The sequence below is a fragment of the Sorex fumeus genome, unplaced genomic scaffold (assembly GCF_029834395.1).
Source record: "Sorex fumeus unplaced genomic scaffold, SorFum_2.1 ptg000065l, whole genome shotgun sequence".
Taxonomy (NCBI): domain Eukaryota; kingdom Metazoa; phylum Chordata; class Mammalia; order Eulipotyphla; family Soricidae; genus Sorex; species Sorex fumeus.
In genome coordinates, this window is record NW_026606122.1 from 4,538,494 (window position 1) to 4,563,172 (window position 24,679).

General features: G+C 49.1%; 1 protein-coding gene across 2 annotated transcripts in view; it reads left to right on the forward strand.

The window, feature by feature from the left end:
• Positions 1-858: 858 nt before the first annotated feature.
• OTUD5 (OTU deubiquitinase 5) overlaps positions 859-24,679 on the forward strand; it is a 31,016-nt gene continuing 7,195 nt past the window's right edge. The window contains exons 1-6 of one of the 2 annotated variants that reach the window (XM_056128609.1): positions 859-1,039; positions 1,326-2,210; positions 15,972-16,065; positions 23,705-23,769; positions 23,855-24,011; positions 24,103-24,251. In XM_056128609.1, coding sequence (XP_055984584.1) covers positions 1,617-2,210; positions 15,972-16,065; positions 23,705-23,769; positions 23,855-24,011; positions 24,103-24,251 — 1,059 coding nt within the window. In that variant the 5' untranslated portion in view covers positions 859-1,039; positions 1,326-1,616. Of the gene's footprint in view, positions 2,211-15,971; positions 16,066-23,704; positions 23,770-23,854; positions 24,012-24,102; positions 24,252-24,679 lie in introns of both variants that reach the window. The other variant, XM_056128610.1, reaches the window with a different exon arrangement.

Genomic DNA, 24,679 nt, shown 5'->3' on the forward strand with positions numbered 1-24,679 from the left:
CTTGGTCTCTACTGACACTCGTGAGGTATTGTGACTACTTCATAACTAGTTACTTCCTTTGTAGGCTGGACAGGTATTATTCCCGTTTTACACACGGGTAATATCAAATTTAAGACACAATGACCTTGATCAAGAGCATATAATCAGAAAGGGTCGATTTAGGCCTAAAACAAAACCTGACTCCAAAGCCTGGAAGCCTTTGTGGTGCTTCGCAAAGAAAGTTGTCGAACTAGCCCTTCCAAGAATTCACCCTTTTTTTTAAAAAAAAAATCACCGTGAGATACAGTTAACAAAGCTTTCAGGATCCGATTTCAGTCATATAATGTTTCAATACCCAACCCTCCACCAGTGTACATTTCCAACTACCAAGGTCGCCTGTATCCCTCCTTCCACCCCAAGCATTCATCGCTGCTCCTTAAGCTGGATGTATCATTGAAATTTGACAGAGGAGTAGAAATTGAGGAGGAGGAGGAGGTGGGTGTTCAATGGCTTGCCAGTAATCTCTGAGTCAGGAAGGGAAGAGCGCAAGAGCAGAGATTTTTTTTTAACCGACCGCATTTCACTGGCAAGTCTGTAAACTTTGGCCAGACCCAGGTAAACAAAGTTGTGCCGGGCCTGCGCACTGGCGAGAGGGGCGGGGAGGTCATCGCCAGGGCGAGTGTCGGGTGCCAAAGAGGGATATGTTTCTCCAAACACCCACTGTCCCCACGGTGCCCGTAGACCCCAAAGATTGGCCCAACCCAAGTGAGTGACAGAATCTCTTAGCCAATAGTCGCAGGATTCGGCCAGTTATTGCCAGGGTGAAGAGGCTCCCACCCCTTCGCAGGACGTGGATTTGCAGGTGGGTGGGTCCGGAACTGACGTTTCAGGGGATAGCTATGCTTTGAGTGTTGATATTTTCCAGTCCGACCGATTGCGAGCAAGTTGGGAGCCTGAGAGAAAGGTACTTTTGTTTTCTTGCGCGGGGTGCTCATGCTCTTCATTGGCCGTCAAAGCTCAGGGAAAGAAGTAAAGAGCGGGACCAAGGACAAGAAGAAAGGTGAGGACCGAAGGTGCAGACTGGGACCGGAGACGGCGGGCACGGGAGGGCGATCACTCGACCCCGATTGGCCCGGGGGGCGTCATCGAAGATCCGAGCAACTATTTGATTGGTTGGTGCCCACAACTGTTGTGGCAGCACGGAAGAATATTGCCCACGTACTTCCTAGCAAGAGGCGGGGCTGCGCCGTGACGCGCTAGCGCTACACTGGGAGCCCCACCCTGTAGTTCAGAACCTGTAAAGGGGCGGGGCCAAGAAGTGCTTGTTTTGGTGCTTTCCTTTGAAGCCGGAGGCCGAACGAGAAGTAGCAATAAACCTGCCAGCCTCGGGAGCAAAGACGACGGCAAACTCGCCGCGGTGCCTTCAGCCTGCCTTCAACCATTGGACTTTACATCCGGGTTTTCCTGCCGCGTGACCCCCAGCTCGCCTACCCTCCTCGAACCACTGTCGCTTCAGACTTTCTATCCGGGTCCCGTCGATCCCGTGGTGCCTCGCGCCGGGCAGGAGCCCCCTCATCCGGGTTCTCTCCCAGCGTGCTCCGCGCAGAGTTTGCTGGGGGGTATTCGGCGGTGCCGCCATGACTATTCTCCCCAAAAAGAAGCCGCCGCCTCCCGACACCGACTCCGCCAACGAGTCGCCGCCGCCCGGGCCGCTGCCCCCGGCGCCGCGCCGCGGCGGGGGAGTGGGCGTGGGCGGCGGCGGCGCGGGCGTGGGCGGCGGCGACCGAGACCGTGACACGAGCGTTGTGGGTGCCCGTTCCCGGGCCTCACCTCCTCCCCAGGGCCCGCTGCCGGGGCCACCAGGTGCGCTACACCGCTGGGCTCTGGCCGTGCCCCCGGGCTCTGTGGCGGGTCCCCGGCCACAGCCGTCTTCCCCTCCCCCGTGCGGGGGTCCAGGGGGTCCCGGCAGCGGGCCCGGCGATGCGCTGGGTGCAGCTGCAGCGGGAGTTGGGGCGGCGGGCGTGGTGGTGGGAGTGGGCGGGCCCGTGGGCGTGGGAGGTTGCTGTTCGGGTCCCGGCCACAGCAAGCGACGGCGCCAGGCCCCCGTGGTTGGTGCTGTCGGTGGTGGCAGCCCGGAGCATGAAGAAGTCGGCGCGGGTTACAACAGCGAGGATGAATATGAGGCGGCTGCGGCGCGCATCGAGGCCATGGACCCCGCCACTGTGGAGCAGGTAGGGGTTGGGGGTGGTAGGGAAATGGGGGCGGCGGCCAATAGGGGCCCCGACTGGGTGCCGGGAGTCAGGTACACCTCACAGCACCTTGTAAAGGCTGGTGTCTTGCCGCTGAGCCCGGGGGGGTGGGGCGGGGGCCGGACCCCTTCTTTCCTCGTCTGGACTTGTGCTCACAGTCCCCTGCAATACCACTCCACTGCTAGGAGAGGGGCTGCGGGTTGCTTTAGGCCCTGGAGGCGTCGTTCCGGGGGGATCTTGTGTCGGGACAGTAGGTGGGAACTCTGCGCCAGGCTGAAATCCTGCCGCAAGGGCGACCCTTGACTGATATCCTAAGGGCCTGGGTGTGCTCGGTGGCGTGTAATTCTTTTCTTTTGGGGAGAGAGAGAGCGCTAGCACGTTAAGGTAGAGGCGGTTAGCGTGAGTCCAAGGAAGTCGCCTGTCATTAGAGGCGACAGTCTGAATCTCTCTCCAGGAGTTTAAGCTGCTGTTTCCTCAGATGCTCTGAAATGTATTTGGCCCGTTGCCCCCGTTTTTAGGAAAAAGTTCGGCACCCCCTCTCGAAATCGGCCTTCTTTAGCGCCACCCCCTGGATAGTTTCAGTTTGGGAAACATTTTTGTGGGGTTTTTTGTTTGTTTTGATTTTTTTTTTTTGAGGATGGAGTCTCCCAAGTGGAGGTCCAGGGCTCCCAGCGGCGATTCTTGGCTAAACGGACCAGTGATTCAGTGCAAGGGCCCTTTGGTGACGGGACTGTGGTGTGGAAGAATGGAGTCCCCAGGCGCACGCATGCTAGTTGTGCTTCCTAACCATGGTGCCATCGGCACCAGCCATGAAACGGGCTGCAGGGTTAGGCCTGAGTTCTTTCTAGGAAACAGTTTTGGATACAGGAGCTTAAGAGTCTCTCCCCTCACCCCCTGAAACTGGGATTGTTAGAGGCTGGTCCTGAAGCTGCTTCAGGGGGCTGACATACCTCCCTCCTGCCAAGAGGTTACAGGCAAGACAAAGTGTTTAGAGGCTCTTTCTCCTTGGGTACTGATGTCTGTGTGTCACCTTGGGGTCTTGAGGGCCTCCCCCTTCGGGTTAGGAGATCTTACTCCACCAATTTTGAGGGACTAAAGCATATTTTAGGGGCAGAGCAAGCTTTCATCCCTCAAGGGGGAATGGGGTCCCGACTGTTCCCCCAAAAGTTTGAGCTTTCACTCAGGATGAGACACGTCCCTGATGGTAAAGTCTGAGCCTGCTCTGAGTGTCGGCTTCATAGTACACCCTGGAGCTAGGGTCCCTAAAGGGTGGATTGCCTGCTTGGGACTTGAACTTTAGAGCCCCCTTCACTGATGAAATAGGTCCTGAGAACTGTCTGGTTCCCTGGAAAATGTGGGGACAGTGGGATGCTGAAAAGAAGCTGAGCCTCTTTTCAGGGGCTCAAGCTTGCTCTCAGGGAGAGCAGATTGGCCCATGCTGGCCAATCCGTTTTCACTACAGAGAGGACTTTGAGGTCTTCCCCACTGTGAACCTATGGCATCTTTCATGGGACAGAAGGACGTGGTTGCTCCATAGAAAAGAACCTCTTAAGCTGCCTTCCCTTAACCAGGAACTCCTGACCTCTTTCTAGTGGGAGTTTACTGGGGCCATGAGGGCTGATTGCTCTCCTCAAACACTGGGAAATATTTGGTGTTTCTCCCCACCCAGGAGAGCTTCCTCGGTCCTTCCAGGTAAGGGCTTCCTGAGGTACATTCCACAAACTTTTTCTTCACAGAGACAGGAAGGGGGTTGTGCCTGCCTCAGGGAAAAGCTCTGCACATCATACTCTCCTGCTTGGCTTAGGTAAACCTGTCTCTGCATCACAGGAGCCAGGGCCTTATCTTGAATCCACTCATCTTGTTCCTGTTGCACCTAGCACTGTGGCTCCTGACCTCTTCCTGATCACTTCTGGACCTCTTCTGGTTAGGAATAGGACCTGATCTTCCCTCCCTGGGTGGGGTGAGGGCAGCTTTTCCTCCTCTACAGAAGTAAGGGTTGGTACTGCAGTTGGATTCCAGGTACCCAGAGGAAGAAGTGGTGATCAGAAAAACATATCCTTGGATGCCCCCTTCACATCTCCTAGGCTAGGAGTCCTTTCCTTCTGCTTGTCCCATAAGAATAGGGAATTAAAACTGTGGGTGTGTGTGACTCTCCTCCCAAAGTCAGAGAAGAGAGTCCTTTTCTGTCCTTGGCACAAAAGGAGGAATAGAATGCCTCTCATGGCCTCACCTGGTCCAACTTGGTATCTTCTGGGGGTGATAACAAGGGAGACTTTTTCCTGACACCCCCATCTGGGTCCTGAACTGTCCCTGCGTGTATTTTTAGTATTTGGGCCAATTAGGTCCTTTGAGAAGGAAAGGAGTTGGTAAGAGGGAGCCCAGATGGTGACTTCGTTCCTTGTTCTGACTCCTTGGGCTTCCTGTTTTTCCTGATACTATTGACTAGGCTGTACTGCCTTTTAAGAGCCCTTTAGTCACCTTGGGGTCCCAGTGTTGACAAGGTGGTGGATACTACTAGGAGTTTCCTTTCCCCTGCATGATTTCATTGCTGAATATCTACCCAGTGAGGAAACTGACTTGAAAATGTGGTGAGCTCAAGAGCATTTTAAAACGGGGGTATTCCTGCTGAGATGGTGGGAGAAGCTGGACTTGACCCTGGAGCTAGGATTTCTTGGTTTGCTCTGCCACTTTGCTGGATGAATCAGAGTAGTTCTTCTTGTACATTCTGGGCCTCAGTTTTCTTATCAGTCGGGGAAGGAGTTAGGTGGAGGTGTTTAACTTCTAGGTCTTAGGGGAAGTCACTCCAAAGCCCTCTGGACTTGGAAGTGACAGAATAGTTAGGGTCTTTTAAGAAAGAATTGAGTTTCTTCCTTATCCTTCTGTTCCATTCTTTTTTTGGGTTACTCCTGGCTCTGCACTCAGGACTTACTCCTGGCGGTGCTCAGGGGGACCATATGGGATGCTGGGAATCGAACCCGGGTTGGCCGCGTGCAAGGCAAATGCCCTACCCACTGTGCTATTGCTCTAGCCCCACCTTCTGTTCCCTCCTAATCATTCATACTTGGTGGCCTGTTTGGTGTAAGGCTCAGGGCTAGGGGATAGTGATTTCTATGGTAAGTTGTTCTGTGGTGAACAAGCTTGGTGGTTCCTGCCAGGAGCCCTGTTGCTGTGGAGATAATGTGTGGAAAGAGGTAGGGCCTTGAATTCCAAAAGGCCCGAGTTCAAAAGGGTCTTCTCTTAGCTGCCTTACGGGTTTAGGTAGATTCTAAACTTTCTCCCTCCTTCCACCCCCCCCCCCCCCACCTCCTGGTAAAAGTCCACCCCTTTCTGAAGGTCTTGAGTCTTTGAATACCTGCCCCCAGCTAGATCTTGAGTGATGCAAGTTTCACTCTTTTCAGTTTTCCTCCACACTTATGGACTCTTCCTAGGAGCCTTTGTCTACCACAAGTTACAACCAATGGTATAACAGGAAGTATCTCCACCTAGATGATCTTAGTTGTAGTTGATCTTAGAGAAAATCTGTTTTATGGGCCTTCATTTTCCATGCATAAAATATATAGTGGTGACTTACACGTAGAGGAGATTATTTCTATTCAGAAGTAAATTGTGTTTTTTTTTATCAATTCTCTGTCCCTACCACTCCTCCACCCATTGTGAAAGTTCTCTTTTGGCCACGCCCAGCAGTGCTTAGGGGGCATTTCCTGGTTCTGTGCTCTGGAGTGACCCTTGGCACTCTTTGGGGGACCATATGTGGTCTTGCCTTAAACCTGTACCCTCTCTCTTTCCTTACTGTGGTGAAAGTTCTGAGTGGCATCTTTTGACTTTCGCAGATGTGCTATAAAGTTTTAATCAAGTTTTCATTTTGTGTGTGTGTGTGTGTGTGTTTTGCAAGGGGCCTGGGTGTGTGTGTGTGTGTAGTGCCCACACCTGGCAGTGCTCAGGGGTTACTCCAATCTCTCCACTCAGCAATAATTCTTGCGGGCTCCGGGGACCATATGGGATGCCAAGGATGAAACCTGGGTTTTCCGCAGGAAGGCAAGTCCCCTACTTGTACTATCTCTCCGGCCCCAGCAAGTTTTCAAACTAGAAGTTTTTGCTTCCCTGGCTCATACTATAGCCCTGGTTTTTATTTTTAATTTTAACAGTTTTATTGAAATACTCTCTTTACAGGGACACATACATGATCGTGTTGGGGAGGTTCTCCGGGATTGTTCCTAGAGGCTCTTGAGGGGTGGGGTGGGTGACATAGTTCCCAGAGTGTTTGCTCTAACCATTCAAGCTGTCTCTCTGGCCCCTAAATTCATCATTTTATTTATTTTGTTTTTCTTGGGCCACACCTGTTGTTCTCAGGACTTATTCCTGGGTTTGTACTTAGGGATCACTCCTGACAGGGCTTGGGGACTATATGCGATGCCAAAGATTGAATCTAGGTCAGGTGTGCAAGGCAAGCTCCTTAGCTGCTGTATTATCATCAATCCAGCCTCAAATTCACCATTTAAAGAAAACTGTTCAGTGAATTTTAGTGTGTTCACAGAGTTGTGCATCTGTCACCATGATTAGTCACTTTTAGAATATTTTCATCACCCCAAAGGCAGCCCTGTATCGCCATCATCCCCCAGTTTCCTTATTCCATTGCAGCCCCTGACAACCATTAATATACCTTGATTGATTGGTTTGTTTATTTTGGACATTTTATATATGTAGAATCATACAATTTGTGGTACTTCAAGTGGTTTCTTGGCATAATCTTTTCGAGTCTCATCCATTTCTTAGCATGCAGGAGTACATCATTTATTTTTGCTCCACAGTAATAAATTCTTCGATTTTAAATTGTTGCAGCACCCCAACTCCTCAGTGTCCTTTACCCATCCCCCCCACATCCCAGCCAGGGACCCTGTATTTGGCTTTGCATCTTGCTCTTTTCCCATTCCTCTGCTCTGGAGAGCTTGTGTTGGTCCTTAGCAGTGAGTGTTTCCCATTGGATATGTTGCCTATGTTTTGCCCCTGGAGTTGAGCCAGTGTTCTGGGCATCTTTGGGGAAAGAGGGGTGGTCTTGGCATCAGGCCTGCTGGGACAGAGCTATGAAGCCCAGAATACTAAACATCTCTTGGCCACAGGCTCTAGGGATATGTCTGTCTACGAGATGTCTCTGTTGCTGCCGTCTTTCTCTGCGCCTTCTGCTGCTTTGGTAGTAGCTTTTTCATCCATGTGTAGGGTCAGCATCTTCCCAGGCTGGGAGGGTTGATTCTAGGCTCCTGCTCTTTCCCTGGAGCATGCTTGAGAAGCGAGTCTTGCAGCATGGGAGCCAGTCTGTGTTGCTTTATAGACCAGGTGTGTTACAATGGGATTGTATTTGTGTCCTGTGGCTTTCAACAGTTTACCACAAGTTGTGCAGTTTAAAATGACAGAATTTTTGTCTTCTCACAGTTCTGGAGGTTAGAAGTCTGATATCCATTTCTTTTTTGAGGAGGGCAGTCACACCCGGCATTGCTCAGTGCTTACTTCTGAATCTACGCTCAGGAAATACTCCTAATGGGGCTTAGAGGCCCATGTGGGGTGCTAGGGATTGAAGGTGGGTCATCTGTGTGCAAAGCAAAAAACCTACAGCCCTACCTGCGGTGAGATCCCTCTGTCCCCAAAATTTATTTCATTGGGTGAAAGTCAAGATGTTGGCACGGTCATACTCCACTGCAGTGGCTCTAGAGGAGAATCAAAGCTTCTTTAGCTTCGGGGGTCTGTCAGCAATTGTTGGTTTGTGGCTCTTTCACTTTAGCCTCCGCGTCTGTCTTCATTTTTTTTCTGTGAAAGTGTGGACTCCTCTTTTGTAGCAAATCCTCTGCTCTTTATTTATGAAGAAATTTCAGTTTACTTATAGATCCCACCCTGATGCACCTTCTTGGAGTGTTAACTTAATCACTCCCACAAAGATGTTTTCCTCACATGATAACATGTTACAGGTTCCAGGGAGCAGTGCCTGGTTTCTTTGGATTGTGATTTTTCATTCTACTCAAAGGTGTTCTTGTTTTCTTCACAAGAAGGGAATGAGAAGAAGGGGGGAGGGATCACACCAAGTAGTCAGCTACTGGGCAAAATCCTGTGATATTTGAGCTGCTTGTATGTCATCTCTTGGTTGAATTGTTATTTCCATTTTGCTGATTGAAAAACTGGCTCAGAGCAGTTCATCATATGACTAATAATTGGTGAAGCTGGACTGGAATCTTAGTTTGTTGGGTACCACAGCTTGCTTTGATTTCTTTATTTACTTGGATTTGAGATTACACCTGGTGGTATTCAGAATTATTCCTAACTCTTCTCAGGGATCACTTCCGGTGGTATGCAGGATATATGTGTGTGTGTGTGTGTGTGTGTGTGTGTGTGTATATTATGGTGCTGGAGATCAGACTGGATTTGTCTGCATGCTAAGCAAGTGACCAGTGTTCTGGGCATCTTTGGGGAAAGAGGGGTTGTCTTGGCACCAGGCCTGCTGGGACAGAGCTATGAAGCCCAGAATACTAAAAATCTCTTGGCCCTGGGCTCTGGGAATACATCTGGCTGTGAGCTGGCTCTGTTGTCTTAACCCTGGTACTTGTTCTCTGTCTCTGATTTGATTTTTTATTACTGTTGTTATCATTATTGCTATTCTTAGCTTTGGGACTATACCTGTCAGTACCTAGAAGTACTCCCTGTGGCCTTCCTAGAAGGCCTCGTCTTAAGAGGCTCAGGGCTTACTCCTGGTTCTTCTCCATGGTCACTCCTGGTGGGGAGTAGGAGACCATATACAGTGCCATGGATGAAAGGCAAGTGCCTCCCCCCTGTTTTATCTCTCTGACTGTGCTATTTTTTCTCTCTGACTGAGCTCAAGGGTTGCTCTTGGGAGTATTTATTGGACCAGTTGCGGTACTGAGGACCAAACCTGGGCATCCTATGTGCAAATAGCATGTGCTCTCACTCATTGAGTTATCTGTTAGGCCTTTGCATTCATTTCATTTTAGCCTTTGGTAACTTAGTCCTTGAAGTCAGGAGAACTTTGGCCAGCCCCTTTTTGGAAGCTCAGAGATGAAGGAACTAGTCTCAGTCATAGGCTTGTAGGATACTTTCTTGTGTTATGGCATTGATGATTTACCTTAAATTTATCTTAAGCTGGGCCAGCCTCTATTCCTTACTCCCAGCTTGACTTCTTGAGCCATTTTTGTGAAAACACTAAATCAGCACTTGGAGACTTGTCCACTTTGGGAAAGGAGAAACTCCTGGATCTCCCTGAAGATGTTCTAGAGCCCAGGACCTTGGCTGTCCTGTTTTTGCTTCGTAGAGGGCCACACCTTGAGAGGCTCAGGGCTTACTCCTGGTTTTCTCTTGGGTCACTCCTGGTGGGGATATACAGTGCCATGGAAGGAAGGCAAGTGCCTAACCCCAGTTTTATCTCTTCTGACTATGCTATTTTATCTCTCTGACTCTGAGAGAAAGGGTTTTGCCAGAGCACAATCTCTTAAAAATACTGGTGTTGGGGCTGGAGCAATAGCACGGCGGGTAGGGCGTTTGCCTTGCATGCGGCAGACCCAGATTCGATTCCCAGCATCCCATATGGTCCCCTGAGCACTGCCAGGAGTAACTCCTGAGTGCAGAGCCAGGAGTAACCCCTGTGCATCGCGGGGTGTGACCCAAAAAAAAGCAAAAAAAAAATACTGGTGTTGAAGCATAGTGGGTGACTGGGGTCATGAGATCCATGTTTAGATGCCAGTCTCTGGTGGCCTAATAACCAAAGTTCTACTTATGGAACTTGGGAAATAGCTGAAGTGGAAGAGCATGTGCCTGGTATGTGTGAGGTCCTGAGGTCAGGCTCCAGCAATATGTGGCCCTAAAAGCACCACTCAATAGTGACCCCTATGAAAACCAAACAAAGTGAAAAGGCCTGCTTGTGTAAGCATATGTATATTCAGGATTCATTCATTTTTAGGGATAAACCATGATTTTTTGAGATGGGCTGTCAGGTATGTCCTCAAGCTTGAGGCTTGAGGCCTTCCCTATATGCCTTTACACTAGGCTTTGCTGGTACCTAACCCCCAGCTCCATTTTGCCTCTATAAAATGAAAATGCTTCCTGTCACTCTGGGAATGACAATTAAATGAGGTCATATGTTGCACCTGGCAGGTATGGGGCAGAGGCCATACATGAGTTCCTCTTTTGTTCTGGTCCTGCCCTGCTTGCCTGCCTAGTACTACTCAAGTCTCTACCTATTACCAGGCCTCTGTCATCTCTGATGCTTTGGCAAGAGCAATTTCTTCTTGTTATTGTTGTTTCATTTTGTGGGGGGAGGCTGCCTAGCTGTGCTGTGGGCCACCAGACCTATATCCAGCAGTGCTCAGAAGGGCATGTGGTGACGGGGATTAAATCCAGTTATCGAACCTGTAGCTCCCTGAATATGTTCTGGAACTCAGACCTTAGGCCCCAAAATGATTTATAAGCTTTTGTAAAGTTCTGGTATTGCTTGGGTGATACTTCCCCTCCGGTGCTAGCTTTAGTCATTTGTCAGGGCCCTCTGTTTCACAGCTCTTGTTCATGGGTGAGGGGTTTGTGTGTGGTTTGTTAACTTTTCATTGCTTATGCCTCTTGCCCCCTTCCAGAGTTGGTGATCTCAAAAGTAGAGTCTCAGAGGTTGGGGAAATGGATCAACAGGGTAGGGCATAAGCTTTGGGTACTAGAGACTGGGGTTCATCCCACACCACACCGTACTTGTCCTCTGAGCACTATCAGGGGTAGCCCCGGAACCAAATATTAGAAGCAGAGCCCCAGTCTGGCTCACTTCATTGCCCAGGTCTGACTTAATGGCTGTTGGGTCAACCTTTGTTAAATGAGTAGGATCCCTTCATTCTTTCAGCTCTTGCCGTCCTTTGTCCTTGAGAGAGGAGAAGGTGGGTGTTGCTCTTTTGTTTTGTAGCTTTTCCTTGTTTCTGGTCAGGGACTGGGGGCCTAGTTGCCATTTCCTGCTGAAGCTACCTGACTGGTGGTTGATGTTCTGGCACTGATCCTGGTGGGCAGGCACGGTTAGGGGAACTCGGTGGAGTGTGCTTCTTCCTAGCCTCAGGGGCAGGAGGGGTATCTGCACTGATGGAATGTTAAACACAAATTTGAGTCTGCTGCTCATGAAGGCCATTTAAGGGCTTACAAGAGCCTTTGTCATCTCATGAACGCCAGCCACACCTTTGTGGGATGTGGGCTCTTATAGTAGGTATAGCTGGGTCTTCCTTTGACATATCCTCATCCCTTCCTGTCCAGCCACTCACCTCTGAGGACCCCTGTTGTCCATCATCTCTGTGCTGGTCTCACTGCTTTTCTGCATGGGGGCCATGTCACCAGTGTATTGGTGGTGGTTTCCGAAGCCCTTTCATGGCCTAAAAAGTCTCTGAACCTCTTGGCAGCTCTAGCAGCTAGATTGTACATCCCTTGTTTGATAGGATGTGAGGTTTGGAGAGATGGTAGTGGAAATCAGAACCAGTGGGTGACAGAGCCATGATTAGAACTCAGTGCTTTCAGCCTTCTAATTTCATACTTCCTACTTTATAAGGAATTTCTCTCACTTGAATTGGGGAAAATGGACTTCAGAGAGGATCCCCTACCTGGGGGCTTTTATCTCAGAACCTCTAAATCCCTTGGTTGGGAGAGGGGGCGAGGGGAGCGGGCTGTGGTTCTCTAGGAGCAGGCTTCAGGGTTCTGGTCCCTGGCTCTGCTGCTGGATCAGTTCTTCCAATGACCAGCAGAGGGCATGAGGGAGTTGGAAAGACTTGCTGCTTCTGGTTTGTTTTGTATTGAAATAGAAAATGTGCTTTAAGTGACACTTTTTTTTTTTAATACCTTTATGTTTTAGAGCAGCTTTAGGTTCACAGTACAATTGAGCAGAAAGTGCAGGGAATTCCCACACATATCCTGGCACACCCTGCATAGCCTTTGCTGTTATAAAGAGTGATCATTTATGTCACATAATGAGCCTACAGTGACATATTGGTATCACCAAAAATCTTTGTTTTGCATTTAGGGTGTTCACTCTTGGTGTTATTTCTTTTTTTTTATTTTGCGAATATGCAAAATTTAATGAGAACATTCAAGCTAATATAAAATAACAATTTGTTTCAGTGTGTTTAATTGCATAAAATGGTAAAGTAGGTACAGTGATGAGGTAAACTGACTGCTGCTTAAGCATTGAAGGTTATGTATTTTAATTTGACTTTACTTTCCAGTATTTGTTCTCTAACAAGTCATTATTTTCCTTTATGTCAATTCTGTCTATTCATTAAAAACAATAGCAATAATAAAAAGGCAAACAGAAGACAGAATTTCTTTTCTTTTTTTCCCCTTTATTTTATTTTTTTTTACAGTTGTAGATTTACAATTTTTTGTGCTTTGGTTTCAATTATACAATGATCAGATACCCATCCCTCCACCAGTGCCCATTTTCCACCACCATGGATAATATCCCTCCCACCCCCATCCCCCCATCCCCCCTGTCTCTGTGGCAGGGCAATCCCCTGTGTTCTCTCTCTCCTTTTGGGTGTTGTGGTCTGCAAAAGAGGCATTGAGTGGCAAACATGTTGGTGTTATTTCTTGTGGGCTTGGAAAAAATTTATAATGACAGTACCCACCATTATAGGTCCATAGAGAATAGTTTGGCCACCTGAAGAATTTTTTCTGTTCTGCCTGTTACTTTTTCCATTACTTTTTTTTTGGTTTTGGGTCCATACTTGGTGATACTTGGGGTTACTACTGCCTCTGTACTTAGGAATTACTCCTGGCCATGCCCAGGGGACCATATGGGATGTGGGGAATTGAACCTGGGTTGACTGTGTGCAAGGCAAGCACCTTATCCCTCTGGCCTATCTTTCCATTACTTTTTTTTTCTTTTTTGGGTCATACCCAACGATACTCAGGAGTTACTCCTGGCTCTGCACTCAGAAATTACTCCTGGCCAGGGATCGAACCCAGGTCAGTCTCGTGCAAGGCAAACGCCTTACCCACTGTGCTATCGCTCTGGTCCTCCATTACTTTTTATTGGAGGGCTACACATGGAGAGTTTACTACTGGCAATGCTTAGTGGACCATATGTAGTGCTGGGGATTAAACCTTTGTTGGCTGTGTGCAAAGCAAGTGCTTTATCCACTAAATTATCTTACTTTTTAAAATCACTATTAGTTTTTAAGAATTTGTCTCCCTCCTCTTTCTTACAGTGATGGGGATTGGAAATCTGTCTGACTCTGCTCATACATTTTTAGCTCTGCTGCTGATTGGGAGGTTGTTCTTCAGTGGTGTCTGTACGCTTGACTGTGGGGCTCACTAAGGTTGGCTTTCCTTTGGTTGGGGTGCTTACACACATGCTTGCTGGGCAAGTACTCTTAGCTGAAGCACACACTGATTATAACTGTGGTGGTGACAAATGTGATCACCAGAGTTTACATTTCTTGTCTATTGTCTCCACATGTCTTTTTATTTTGTTTGGTTTGGGGGCCACACCTGGTAGTGCTCACAATTTACTCCTGGCTCTGCACTCAGTGATTACTCCTGGCGGGCTTGGGGACCATATGGGGTGCTGGGAATCCAACCTGCATCTGCCTTACCTTACCCACTATAGTATTGTTCTGTGCTGCCTCCCCCCCCACAGGGTTTTGAACTGTGATGCTTGCCAGGGGTTGTACCTCTTTTTGTGGTGCTCACACCCCTGGGTATAGTGCAGCAAGAACTGCTTGCAACGCTGGGGATCATAGACAGCAGAGTCACCAGGATAAAGCTCAGTACATGTGAGATAGCGGGATTTGAACTCATGACCATATTCTTGCAAGGTAGCCACTCTTATCCCTGGCGCTATTCCTTCAGACCCATTGTTTTATTTTTTTTGTGGGGGGTCACACCTGGCGATGCTCAGGGGTTAGTCCTGGCTCTGCACTCAGGAATTACTCTTGGCGGCGCTTGGGGGACCATATGGGATGCTGGGAATTGAACCCGGGTCGGCCGCATGCGAGGCAAATGCCCTACCCGCTGTGCTGTCGCTCCAGCCCCCACATTTTTTTTAAATCCAACAGTATTTACATTTGTGAGTATACATCAGTGTACATCCATCAGTATACATTCATTTTACTTGGGGCTAGATATGCTTGGAACTGAGGTAAAAATTCAGAATTTAGAAAAGGCCCTTGGCATTTATAGAGTATTCCCCTCTATCTGTGGTCTTACTATCCATGGTGTCAGTTACCATAGTTAGTCTTGGTCTAAAATTTTAGCTATAATAAGATGCTCAAGGGTTTATTCCTGGCTCTGTGGGTAGGGACCACTTCTGGTGGTACTTGGGGGACCATATTGGGTGCTGGGGATTGAACCACTGTTGGCCATGTACAAGGCAAGCGCCTTTTCCACGATGCTCTCTTTCTGGCCCCCAATAATATACTGTGGTAGAAAGAGCATAGCACATTTGCATAATGTGCATAACTTTTCGGATATATTATAATTGCAGGGCTGGAGTGAAAGCACAGTGGGTAGGGTGTTTGCCTTGCACTCAGCCAGCCTGGGTTTGATTCTTCCGCTCCTCTCGGAGAGCCCGGCAAGCTACCGAGAATATCTCGCCTGCACGGCAAAGCCCGGCAAGCTACCCGTGATATATTCGATATGCCAAAAACAGTAACAAAAAGTCTCACAATTTGTTGTGAGAAGTTACTGGTGCTCACTCAAGCAAATTGAACAACGGGAGGACAGTGCTACAGTGCTATTATAATTGCTGTTTTACTGTTACTAGTTATTGGTATTCTTTTACTGTGCCAAATGTATTGAGTTTTATAATAGCTATGTATCTACAGGAAAAAGGTTGCATATGTTGGGTTTGGTATGCTGTTTTCAGGTGTTGATTGCAGGGTCGTGGAACATACTCTCAAGGATAAGGGGGTCTATTCTATTATGTAACATTTCCAGTGTGGTCTGCAGCAGCACCCCATAATCAAACACCAGAATATTTGCTGCTTAAAGCTGTTTGAATTCATCCGCAAGTGGGATAAAGTTCAGATCAGGTTGCCAAATGAGTTAAAGACTTTTTTTGGTTTTCAAATATGCTGGAGTTTTAGAATTTGGGATAAGGGAGTATATGCTTTTTGTAAAGAAGAAGGTGAAGTAAAATCCTTCATGTTATCAGCACTGGCAGATTATGCTTTGTTGTATAGCTTCCCAATTTTTATGTGTATGTGTTTGTATACATATGCATACAAGTATATGTTAAAGGTGTTCAGTTGCAAATGAAAGCATATTTGTCATCATCAAGCCTTATATATGAGGATTCCCGATATATATGTGGGACTTGGGATGGAGACTTTTGCCAGTAACTCCCTCCTCAACCTCTTCCCCCACTCTGTGGGTAGAAGAACCCTTTGATATTCCTGGAGCTAGTGGCAGGTTCCGGTGATTGTCAGGTCTGGGCCTGGGGCTGACTGGGGGAAAGACTCAGCGTCAGATTCCCAGCCTGGTCAGTAGGGGTCAGAGTTTAGGTGGCACCTCTTTAGGGCAGCTGGGGCCCCTTTGGGGGCAAGTCTTCTGCTTACACAGTGACTGGTTCCCTGAAAGAATTAGTCATGTGTGCGAGTGGTCAAGCAGGACTGAGAACTTGCCCCTGCCCAGTGCCTTCTCAGCCTACCAGCTGGGCCCCTTGGGGATTCAAGGGCCGGGCCCTGGGGAGGGGTACAGGCCCTTCCTGTTGCTGACCCCCACGTCTTCCTTCAGCAGGAGCATTGGTTTGAAAAGGCCCTGAGGGACAAGAAGGGCTTCATCATCAAGCAGATGAAGGAGGACGGCGCCTGTCTCTTCCGGGCTGTAGGTGAGTCTCTGCCTCAGCCCTCAAGGGCCTAGGGCTGCCCCTGAGTTGTGTCTCAGTTGCCAGGAGAACCCCTGAGAGTTGGGGGGTAGAGTTAGCTGGTCTTTTGGGGACATGAGGCCCCAGGTTAAAGTCCTAAGTCCTGAGGCATTGTGGTGCTGTGAGAGGAATGGCGGCAACAGTGCTCGTGACAATGAACACGGTATTACTTCGGGATAGATGGTTCTGTTCTGACTGGAGTTGAAAACTTTTGGAATTCTCTCCCATTTAGGGGAAGTGTAGGCCCTAGTGGTGCTTCTATTTGACAGGTGAGAAGAGTGACAGATAGGGGTGTGACTTGCCCAGGGTCAGCTAGTTCGTGGTGCAGGTGGAGCTTCATATCTGACTTAGGTTAGTCTGAGGCCTGTGTTCCTAACCAGGCTGCTGCAGTTACCCCGGGTTCTTTTTCAAAACATACCCCCCAAAATAGTGAACCCTCTTGTCTCCATCATCCATCTTCAAAATAGCCATTAACACATGGCTGTGCTTATGTCCCTGCTACTCTGCCCACTCTTTTTCACTTCCCTGAGATAATGTTGTTAAAGCAAAACCCAGATTTTGGAGTTTGTCATTCACGACAGTTTTATATGTTTTCTTGTCAGATAAGGTTTCTTTCTCTCTTTTTAAAAACATAATCAATGTTTCATTATCACACTTAACATAATTAGTACTTTCTCACTATCATCTATGGACCAGTCTGAATTCAGTCTTGGAGACCCCTTTGGCTCTGAGTCGACAAATTAATTATGAGGTCCTATTTGTATTTAGGAAAGTTTGGATTGTGTCCTGACCATGATCCTCACTTTGGGGCTCTGGTACCTACTTATGAAAAGTGCCCTATGATAGGACCTTTGAGCTGTCTGTCATAAACCCCATCTTTTAGTGCTGGTCTTGACTCAGCGCTTTGATCACCTTCACTTCAATGTCCACCTCCCCAACTCCCCCATCACTATGAAATGATGTGTAGATTCTGAATTGCCCCCAAATCCTACCTGGGGCTGCTATTGTCTCAGTCTGGTCGGCTGTGGGCTAAACAGACTCAGCTCCTGCTTCTGGCCACGCCCCTGATTCTCCCTGTGACCTTGGGCAAGTGTTTGTTTTGATTGACCCTGTTCCTCTATTAATTGAGACTAGATAAGATCCAGGGTTTGACAGTTAAGTGAGTGTACTTGCGTAAATCCCAGGACTATCTCCCATGTAATAGGCCCTCGTGGAACAATAATAGCATTGGTAATGCCTGAATATTACTCTCCATGGTGTCTCAGAGTGACAAATGTTTGTTGAATGGGTGAAATTTTGGTGAGGTGAGCAGTCCTGTTATATGTTTGGGAAATGGAAAAATATCTGCCCTCCAACTCCTACAGCTCAAATCCTCTTCTCTCTGGGACCTTTTCCAGAAAAGGCACTGAACTTTGGGGGCATCTTGGACCAGAAGAAGGCAAAGGAGTTATCAGTTGAAGCTTGTAGGAGTCAGGTCTTGGGTTGAGACACGAGGTGGATTGTGGAGTGAGCATGACTGCTGCTGGGTTGAAGGTCAGAGAGTGCAGCTGGGCCTCTGAAGCCTGTGAGGCAGACCTTGGGTCTCGTGTGAATCTGCTTCTGCAGTGGCCTTGGAACAGTATATGTATTTATCTCTAGTATATTTTGTATCTCTCTCAAGCCATTCCTCCCAAGCACCCTGTGACCCTTCTCTGCATTGGTCTTCTGGTTGGGAGCCTGAACTTACAGAAAGCCTTTCCTTATCACTGCCGCAGCTGTGTGTTTCCCCTGCCAGCACTGCCCTTGACTTTTCTACTGAATACCTTAGGAGCCCCTGCCATTGTTCAGAACTACAATGTCCCTGGGTCTCTAGGCCTCACCTTGAAGTTTCTCCAGGACAGAATGCAGAGGACCTGTGTCCCCTAGTTATTTTTGCTATATTTCCCCTCTCAGTCTAGTCCTGACAGATAGGTGGCCCTGGGCCATGAGGCCGACAGGCACTTTGAACAGAGGAAGGAGAGTGGTCGTGGCAGACACAGAGAGCACACTGTCCATCCTTGACCCCTACTGTTTACGAGATGTTCAACTGGTTGTCCATTTTACCTGCAAAGTGGGGCTCGTTATTCCATGAGATAAGGCAAGAACACTGAAGCTCAGAAATGCAAAGTAATGTGCTAAGGATCATTAGTGGCAGAGCTGGTGTGAAACCAGAACTGCCCCAAGTCCACATTCTTTCTGTGATCATAGGAAAGCCCTCCCTTCTTAGCTTTGTTGTTAGCCTCCCTCTGTAACCTTTCTTCTCTGGGTTTTACTTCCTCTAGCTTGGAGTAGAGTCTATAACCCTGTACTTAGGAACCCCAAGAAAGGTGGCTTTCTGTTTGCTGCTGAGCTTTGGCTGTACCTGGTATGAGCCAGAGTGCAGCTTGTGTCTTCTTTATTTCATCAGCCCTGTTGCTGCTTCTGAGCATCATTGGAGGCTTGGGTGGAGTGCAAGAAGGAGCCTGTGGCCCTCCCGGCCCTGCTCTGCTCAGATAACATCCTCTTGGAAACATGAGTCTGCATTTCTCCTTCCCTTCCACTCCCCATGTGGTTTTGACTCAGCAAAAACCTCTGGTCCTGGCCCTGGCCCTGGCACTGGCCTCCTAGGGCAAAGTGCGGGCTGCACTTGCAAATGTCTGCCTGGGCCCTGGGAAGCCACTGTGGCTGTACCTGTTAGAACTGCTGCCCTCTCAACAATAGTGCAACCTCCTCCTTTGAGCCTTTTGGTTTGGGAGCACAATCTGTCAGCACTTGGAGGGATGGATCTTGGATCCATTTTAGCTATTTCATAAATGGGCACAGTGAGGCTACGAGAGAGAGAGGTTGGACTCCGTTATCTCGGTCACATGGCCAGGAGATTTCCATAGCCACCATGTATGCCAGCTTTTCTTGGCCTTTCTCTGGCTTTCACTGAGTAAAGCAACAGGTCTCTCAAAGACTGCTGTCTCCCAGGGTGAGCCACGGGGGGCCACTGGTCAGGTCCCACTGCAGCTCTTATTTTGTTTGTTTTTGCTTTTTGGGTCACACCCAGTGATACTCAGGGGTTACTCCTGGCTCTGCACTCAGGAATTACTCCTGGTGGTGCTTGGGGGACTATATGGGATGCTGGGGATTGAATCCAGGTAGGCCGTGTGCAAGGCAAAGACCCTACTCGCTGTACTATCACTCCAGCTCCACTGCAGCTCTTATTTTACAGCAAGTTGAGGCCTTTTTTCTTGGCTCATCTCCTCTGCTGGGGCCAGAAGTCCCCACTGGATCAGGACGGAAGTGGGGAGTGGACCAGATTCTGTCTCCCTCAGCTGCTGTGTATATACACATTTGTGTGGTTAGTTTTTTTGAATCCCTGCAGACCCCAAACTTCCTTTTTTTGTCCTCAGCAGAACTTGATGTGGCTCTTATAGCAGGCAGGCTGGCGGCCAGGCAGCAGCTGCTGCAGCAGCCTGGCAGGAAGAGTTTCAGGTACCTCTGAACGGTGTGGCTCTATACTTCAACTCCTTTGTTAGTTCAAGCCCTCTGGACTTGCTTCTCTACCTAACTCCTGGGCAAATAGTGGCTGAATTTTAGAGAACAGGCAATCAAGTGACAGGATAGCAGAGGTTTGGGGCATTCTTCCAGACAGCAGGGAAGACGGGAAAGGTGAGTCTGTTGGAGCAGTGGACTTGCCTTCCTCTGGTGAACTCCCAGCAAAGACTAGAAAAAAGGTGGGGACCTCACTTTGTAGAGCCTGACATCCTCTCAAGCCTTTAGTTTTTCCTCCTTAGAGCTTAGGTGTCTACTCCCTGACTGCAGTAGTTTGAGGTTTTTTTTTGAGGGGGGGAATCACACCCAGCAATGCTCAGGGGTTACTCCTGGCTTTGCACTCAGGAATTACTCCTGGTGGTGCTTGGGGGACCATATGGGATGCCGGGGATCAAACCCGGGTCAGCTGTGTGCAAGGCAAATGCCCTACCTGCTGTACTATCGCTCTGGTCCCAATAGTAGTTTGAGTTTTAACCTTGGAGAACATCGTTGGTGGGATCTGCTCACTCTGTGCTCACATGGGCACTATGAGAAAGGGCAGAAATGGACGGGGGAGATGAGCCTTTGGTCCTAGCGAGAGGTGCAACCCCCTCAGTATCTGTCATCTCGGCCCACTCTCAGGCTTATCCTGGGTACTTGAGGATTCCTGCTTGCACTGCTGGGAAACTGAGGCAGGCAGGACAAGGCCTGGTTCCAGGATTCGGGTGGCTACGATGAGAGTGGGCTGAAGGCGGGTAGGGAAATGCCACCAGGGACATCAGTACTTGGAAGTCTCTGGTAGCCCCTGAAGATCCTGACTGCCCCTTTACCTTCCCAAATGTGGGGTCTTGGACCAGTTGTGCCTCATCACTGTACCTCTGGATACCTCTTGTGCTGAGGGTTGGGGGGATTGAATTTGGTTTTAGTGAAAGTGGAACCAGTTGAATGTAAAAAGCCTTTGCTGGAACTCCAGTAGCATTTATTGTATTGAGAGGGTGCCCAGGTCTGTTTGGGTTGGGGACAGAGGTGAGATAGTTGGGGACTACCTTCCAGCTGGACTCAGGGAGGGGATGACAGGTGCAGCTTGCCCACAAGTGCAGTGTCAGCAAGGGGAGAAGTTTCAGTTTCTATCAAAACACGTTCTCTGAATTCCCCTAGTTTTGTAGGTCTAGTAAGCCCTTTCAGCCCCCCAACCTTCGGGAAGTCCAGCCTGGGCCCTAGTCCCTTGTGCCAACCCTCCTTGAGGAGGAGGACTGTCTGGAGGTCTGGGATGGGATTAGCAATGTCAGAAAAGCACTTTCTATTGAAGACTTCCTCTGTTCTTTTCCTTGTTTGATATGTTTTTCCTCTCTTATCTCTCTCCCTTGGTGGTGGTGATGGGGAATGGACTATTGCTGTTTCATTGCTTCAGAGATTTGCTTTCACATGCGTAATCCCCAAACTAGAACGCATTTTGGGAAGGTGAAATCAATCCACAGTGGTACTGCCCTACATTACCGCTCGGTGCATCTTAGACTTGAGGAGAGCTGGTGATGGTTCCTGTTTTGTGGATGAGTAGAGATGGTCATACTAATTCACTCTGAAGATTCCTGTTGGTAGGACTTTGATGTCAGTTGGGTTGCTGAAGATTTGAATTTGGGGCACAGAAGAAGGTAGGTCTGTCGATCTCAGGGTTCGCTAAAGGCAGACAGTGCCTGTCATTATTGTTTGCATGAGGAGTGCAGACTGGGTGCCCTATATGGGGCTTTCCTCAGGCTGAGGAAGTGCAACAGAAATGAGGAAGGGCTCAAGAAGCAGTTCCGGTGCCATGCCAGCTGATGGATGGACGGGGGTGGGGGGGGGGCTAGCTCGCTGAAGGAGTCATCATTCTCATATCACCCTCCCCTCCCCCGTTTTTTGAACACATAGCCTATGCCTCAGGTGTTTGGCAAAGCAGCGCCTGTAATGTTGACGGCGCCTGTGAGAGGAAGAAGACTTACTGTGTCTACTCTCTGGGTGAGGACATTGCAGCCTCGAGAGGTTATTAAAGGCTTTGTCCAATGCCACACAGTAGAAGGCAGCAGAGCCTTCCTGCCAGGCCAAGAGGTCAGTGACTGGGGACTGGGACCCTCATGGGGTTCTCCCACAGCTCCTTCCCTGTGCCTAGCCTCCCTACTACTCCCTTTTTTGTGCTGCAGGTCTCTGGCACAGGCAGACTTATCCATCAGGCCTGGAAGGGCCAGTCCACCCTTGGGTCAACCCATGTTTAACCCCTTTGCTCCCATTTCACTTCCTGTTAACTGCACCTGCTGACAGTGCTGCCTCCTGGTTGGCATCCTAAACTAGTGCTACATAAATAGCTCCCCAGGCAGCTTTTGCAGCCACAGCGGGCTCTGTGGTCCTTGATTCTAAGAAAGGCAGCCGCAGGGGGCCCCCAGCCTGTGCACTGGGCACGTGACTTGCTGGAAGTGCTGATGGGGAGAGGGGGAACTTGGCCACAGAACCCACATCCTTGTTTACATCGGTGAAGGGGCTACCCCTTCCTGCCTTTACACCCGCATTCTCCCACTTCCTTGGACCTCTTGCATATCCTGTCCGTCCAAGAAGATTTGAGACAGGCATGGACCCTATTTTCTAACTCAGCCCAGCCTTTTTCTCATCTCACAGAACCTGCAGAGTGGGCTGGGAGCACCAAAAGCCACCAAGAGATGCCTCTTCATAGAGGTAGACTGGTGTTCCCTGGAGGGTGTTGTTCCCCGAGGGACCTGCCCCTACCCCGGGGCCCCAGGGAGATCCCTGCAGAACTAAATGGTCCTCTGGGGAAACCAAGGGAAATCCCCTCTTCATGTTAGCCAGTGTACCTCGGGCATGGATCTTCAAGCTTGTTTGAATTTTCCAGGGAGAAGTCTCCCTGCACCCCTCCCCATGCCTCCCTCCACTTGGCACTGCTGTCACTTTCCCACAATGATTGGATCCCAAGCTGGGCCAGGGCTTGGCTGTGAGCTGCCCTCATCACCAGCTCCCCGTTCTCTGGCAGGTGAAGCCAATGCACTTAAAATGAATTTGCTGATAGTGGTGCCTAGGGTGGGATATGTGGGAACAGAGTACAGAACACTTTCTTGTTGGACAGGTAGGCAGCCAAAAAGCACAAAAGAACAACCTGAATAGAGGGAAACAGCCTGTGCGAAGGTCCTCAAGTGAGGCAGACGGATACTGGTTCTTGCTTTGACCAAACCCCGTGACGTCTGAAGCATTTGGCTCACAGGCCGCCTTGCTTGAGTTAGTTTAAGTGAGGTGCATCTGTGTCTTCTCTCTCTCATTGGTCTGCTGCTTCCTGGCAGGGGCAAGATCTTCCTCGCTCGGTTACCTTAGCAGTGACCCCCCACTCAGGCCTCACTCTGGGGGCAGGGACTGTGATTTACCAAGTGACTGGTCTGTTCCAAGCCCAGCGCTCGTCACTTGCCACCCAGTAGTCTCCTCAGTGGCCTGCCAGGTATTATTCAGCATTTTATGTGTAAAGGCCTATGAGATGCAGAACATTTGGTCACCTCTTCTGGTCATTTTGCTCATTACTCTGCCTGGGCTCAGAACCCATTTTTTTATTAAAAAAAACTTACAAAGGCCATACTCCTGGAAACTTAAGAAAATGGAATTTTGGAGTCGACTGTCACAGACCGACTTTCCCTGTGTCCCTGGTCAAGGCACAATATCTCCCCAAGTCTCTGTTTCCTCAAAAGTGAGGGGATGGGGGCAATGGGGGATTTGTGGTTTTGGGGCCACATAGTCAAATGTTTATTGACTTATCTGAGTGGCAGGGAAAGTCCTATGCAAAGACAATCATCAGTCCTCTCATTTGTGTGAGAGGCCTGTGGTTGTGTGTCCCTGACACCTGCACTCTCCGTTTTAATAATTATCCCAACCTATCCGTTTTGTTTTTTGTTCCATGACGCCATTCTAGCCCCCACGGCCAAGAACTGTCCGTTCAGACTTGGGGCATGAAAGGGAATTTCCATTGGCCCACTGTCGCCCAACCAATTCCCAACGCTGTTTCATGACTTGGACTTCTTCTTGTATCAGCCCTGACCCTAGCTTCTCCTCTTCCCCACAGCTGATCAGGTGTATGGAGACCAGGACATGCATGAGGTTGTACGGAAACACTGCATGGACTATCTGGTGAGATCTTTCAGAGGCTTTGGGGGAGAGAGTGGAATGTGGGCTTTCCTTTCCACACAGATACTGACCTGAATCTGTTCTGTAGATGAAGAATGCTGACTACTTCTCCAACTACGTCACAGAGGACTTCACCACCTACATCAATCGGAAGCGGAAAAACAACTGCCACGGGAACCACATCGAGATGCAAGCCATGGCGGAGATGTACAACCGGCCTGTGGAGGTTTACCAGTACAGCACAGGTACTTCTGTGGTGTGTGACATGCGGACTGTATCTGCAGTGAGCCTGCTCTGACTCATCCACTGTGCATGCTCTCTTTTCTCTCTCCACAGAGCCCATCAACACATTCCATGGGATCCATCAAAATGAGGATGAGCCCATCCGGGTTAGTTACCATCGGAATATTCACTACAATTCAGTGGTGAATCCCAACAAGGCTACCATTGGTGTGGGACTGGGCCTGCCATCTTTCAAACCAGGGGTAAGTGGGTCCCCATGCCCATGTGTTTGATAGGTATAGAATCCAGAAATCTCTGTTGACTGGGGAGATGGGTGTTTCAGTTCTAGCCTGCAAAATTACCCTGTCTCCTCTTTGAGTTGCCCCGAGTTCTTACCTCTGTTGCATCAGTGATCCACCACTCCAGGCTCATTTTGCGATGGTATTTTGCCTGTTTGAGCTGATTAGCCCATCTTTGTGCCAAGAGGATTCGCAGTTTATAATATGAAATCACATTTGGCTGCTGGGATGTTAGTGGACCTACATGTATCCTCCCAAACAGAAATTATTGGTCCCACCCACCTTTAATTGGCTATAGGGCATTTGCCCAGATTGTACAAGTAGTCTGGGCTCTCAGTTTGGTGGGCACAGAAAGTGCCTAACATTGGCCTGGTGCTGAGTAGGTGCTCAGG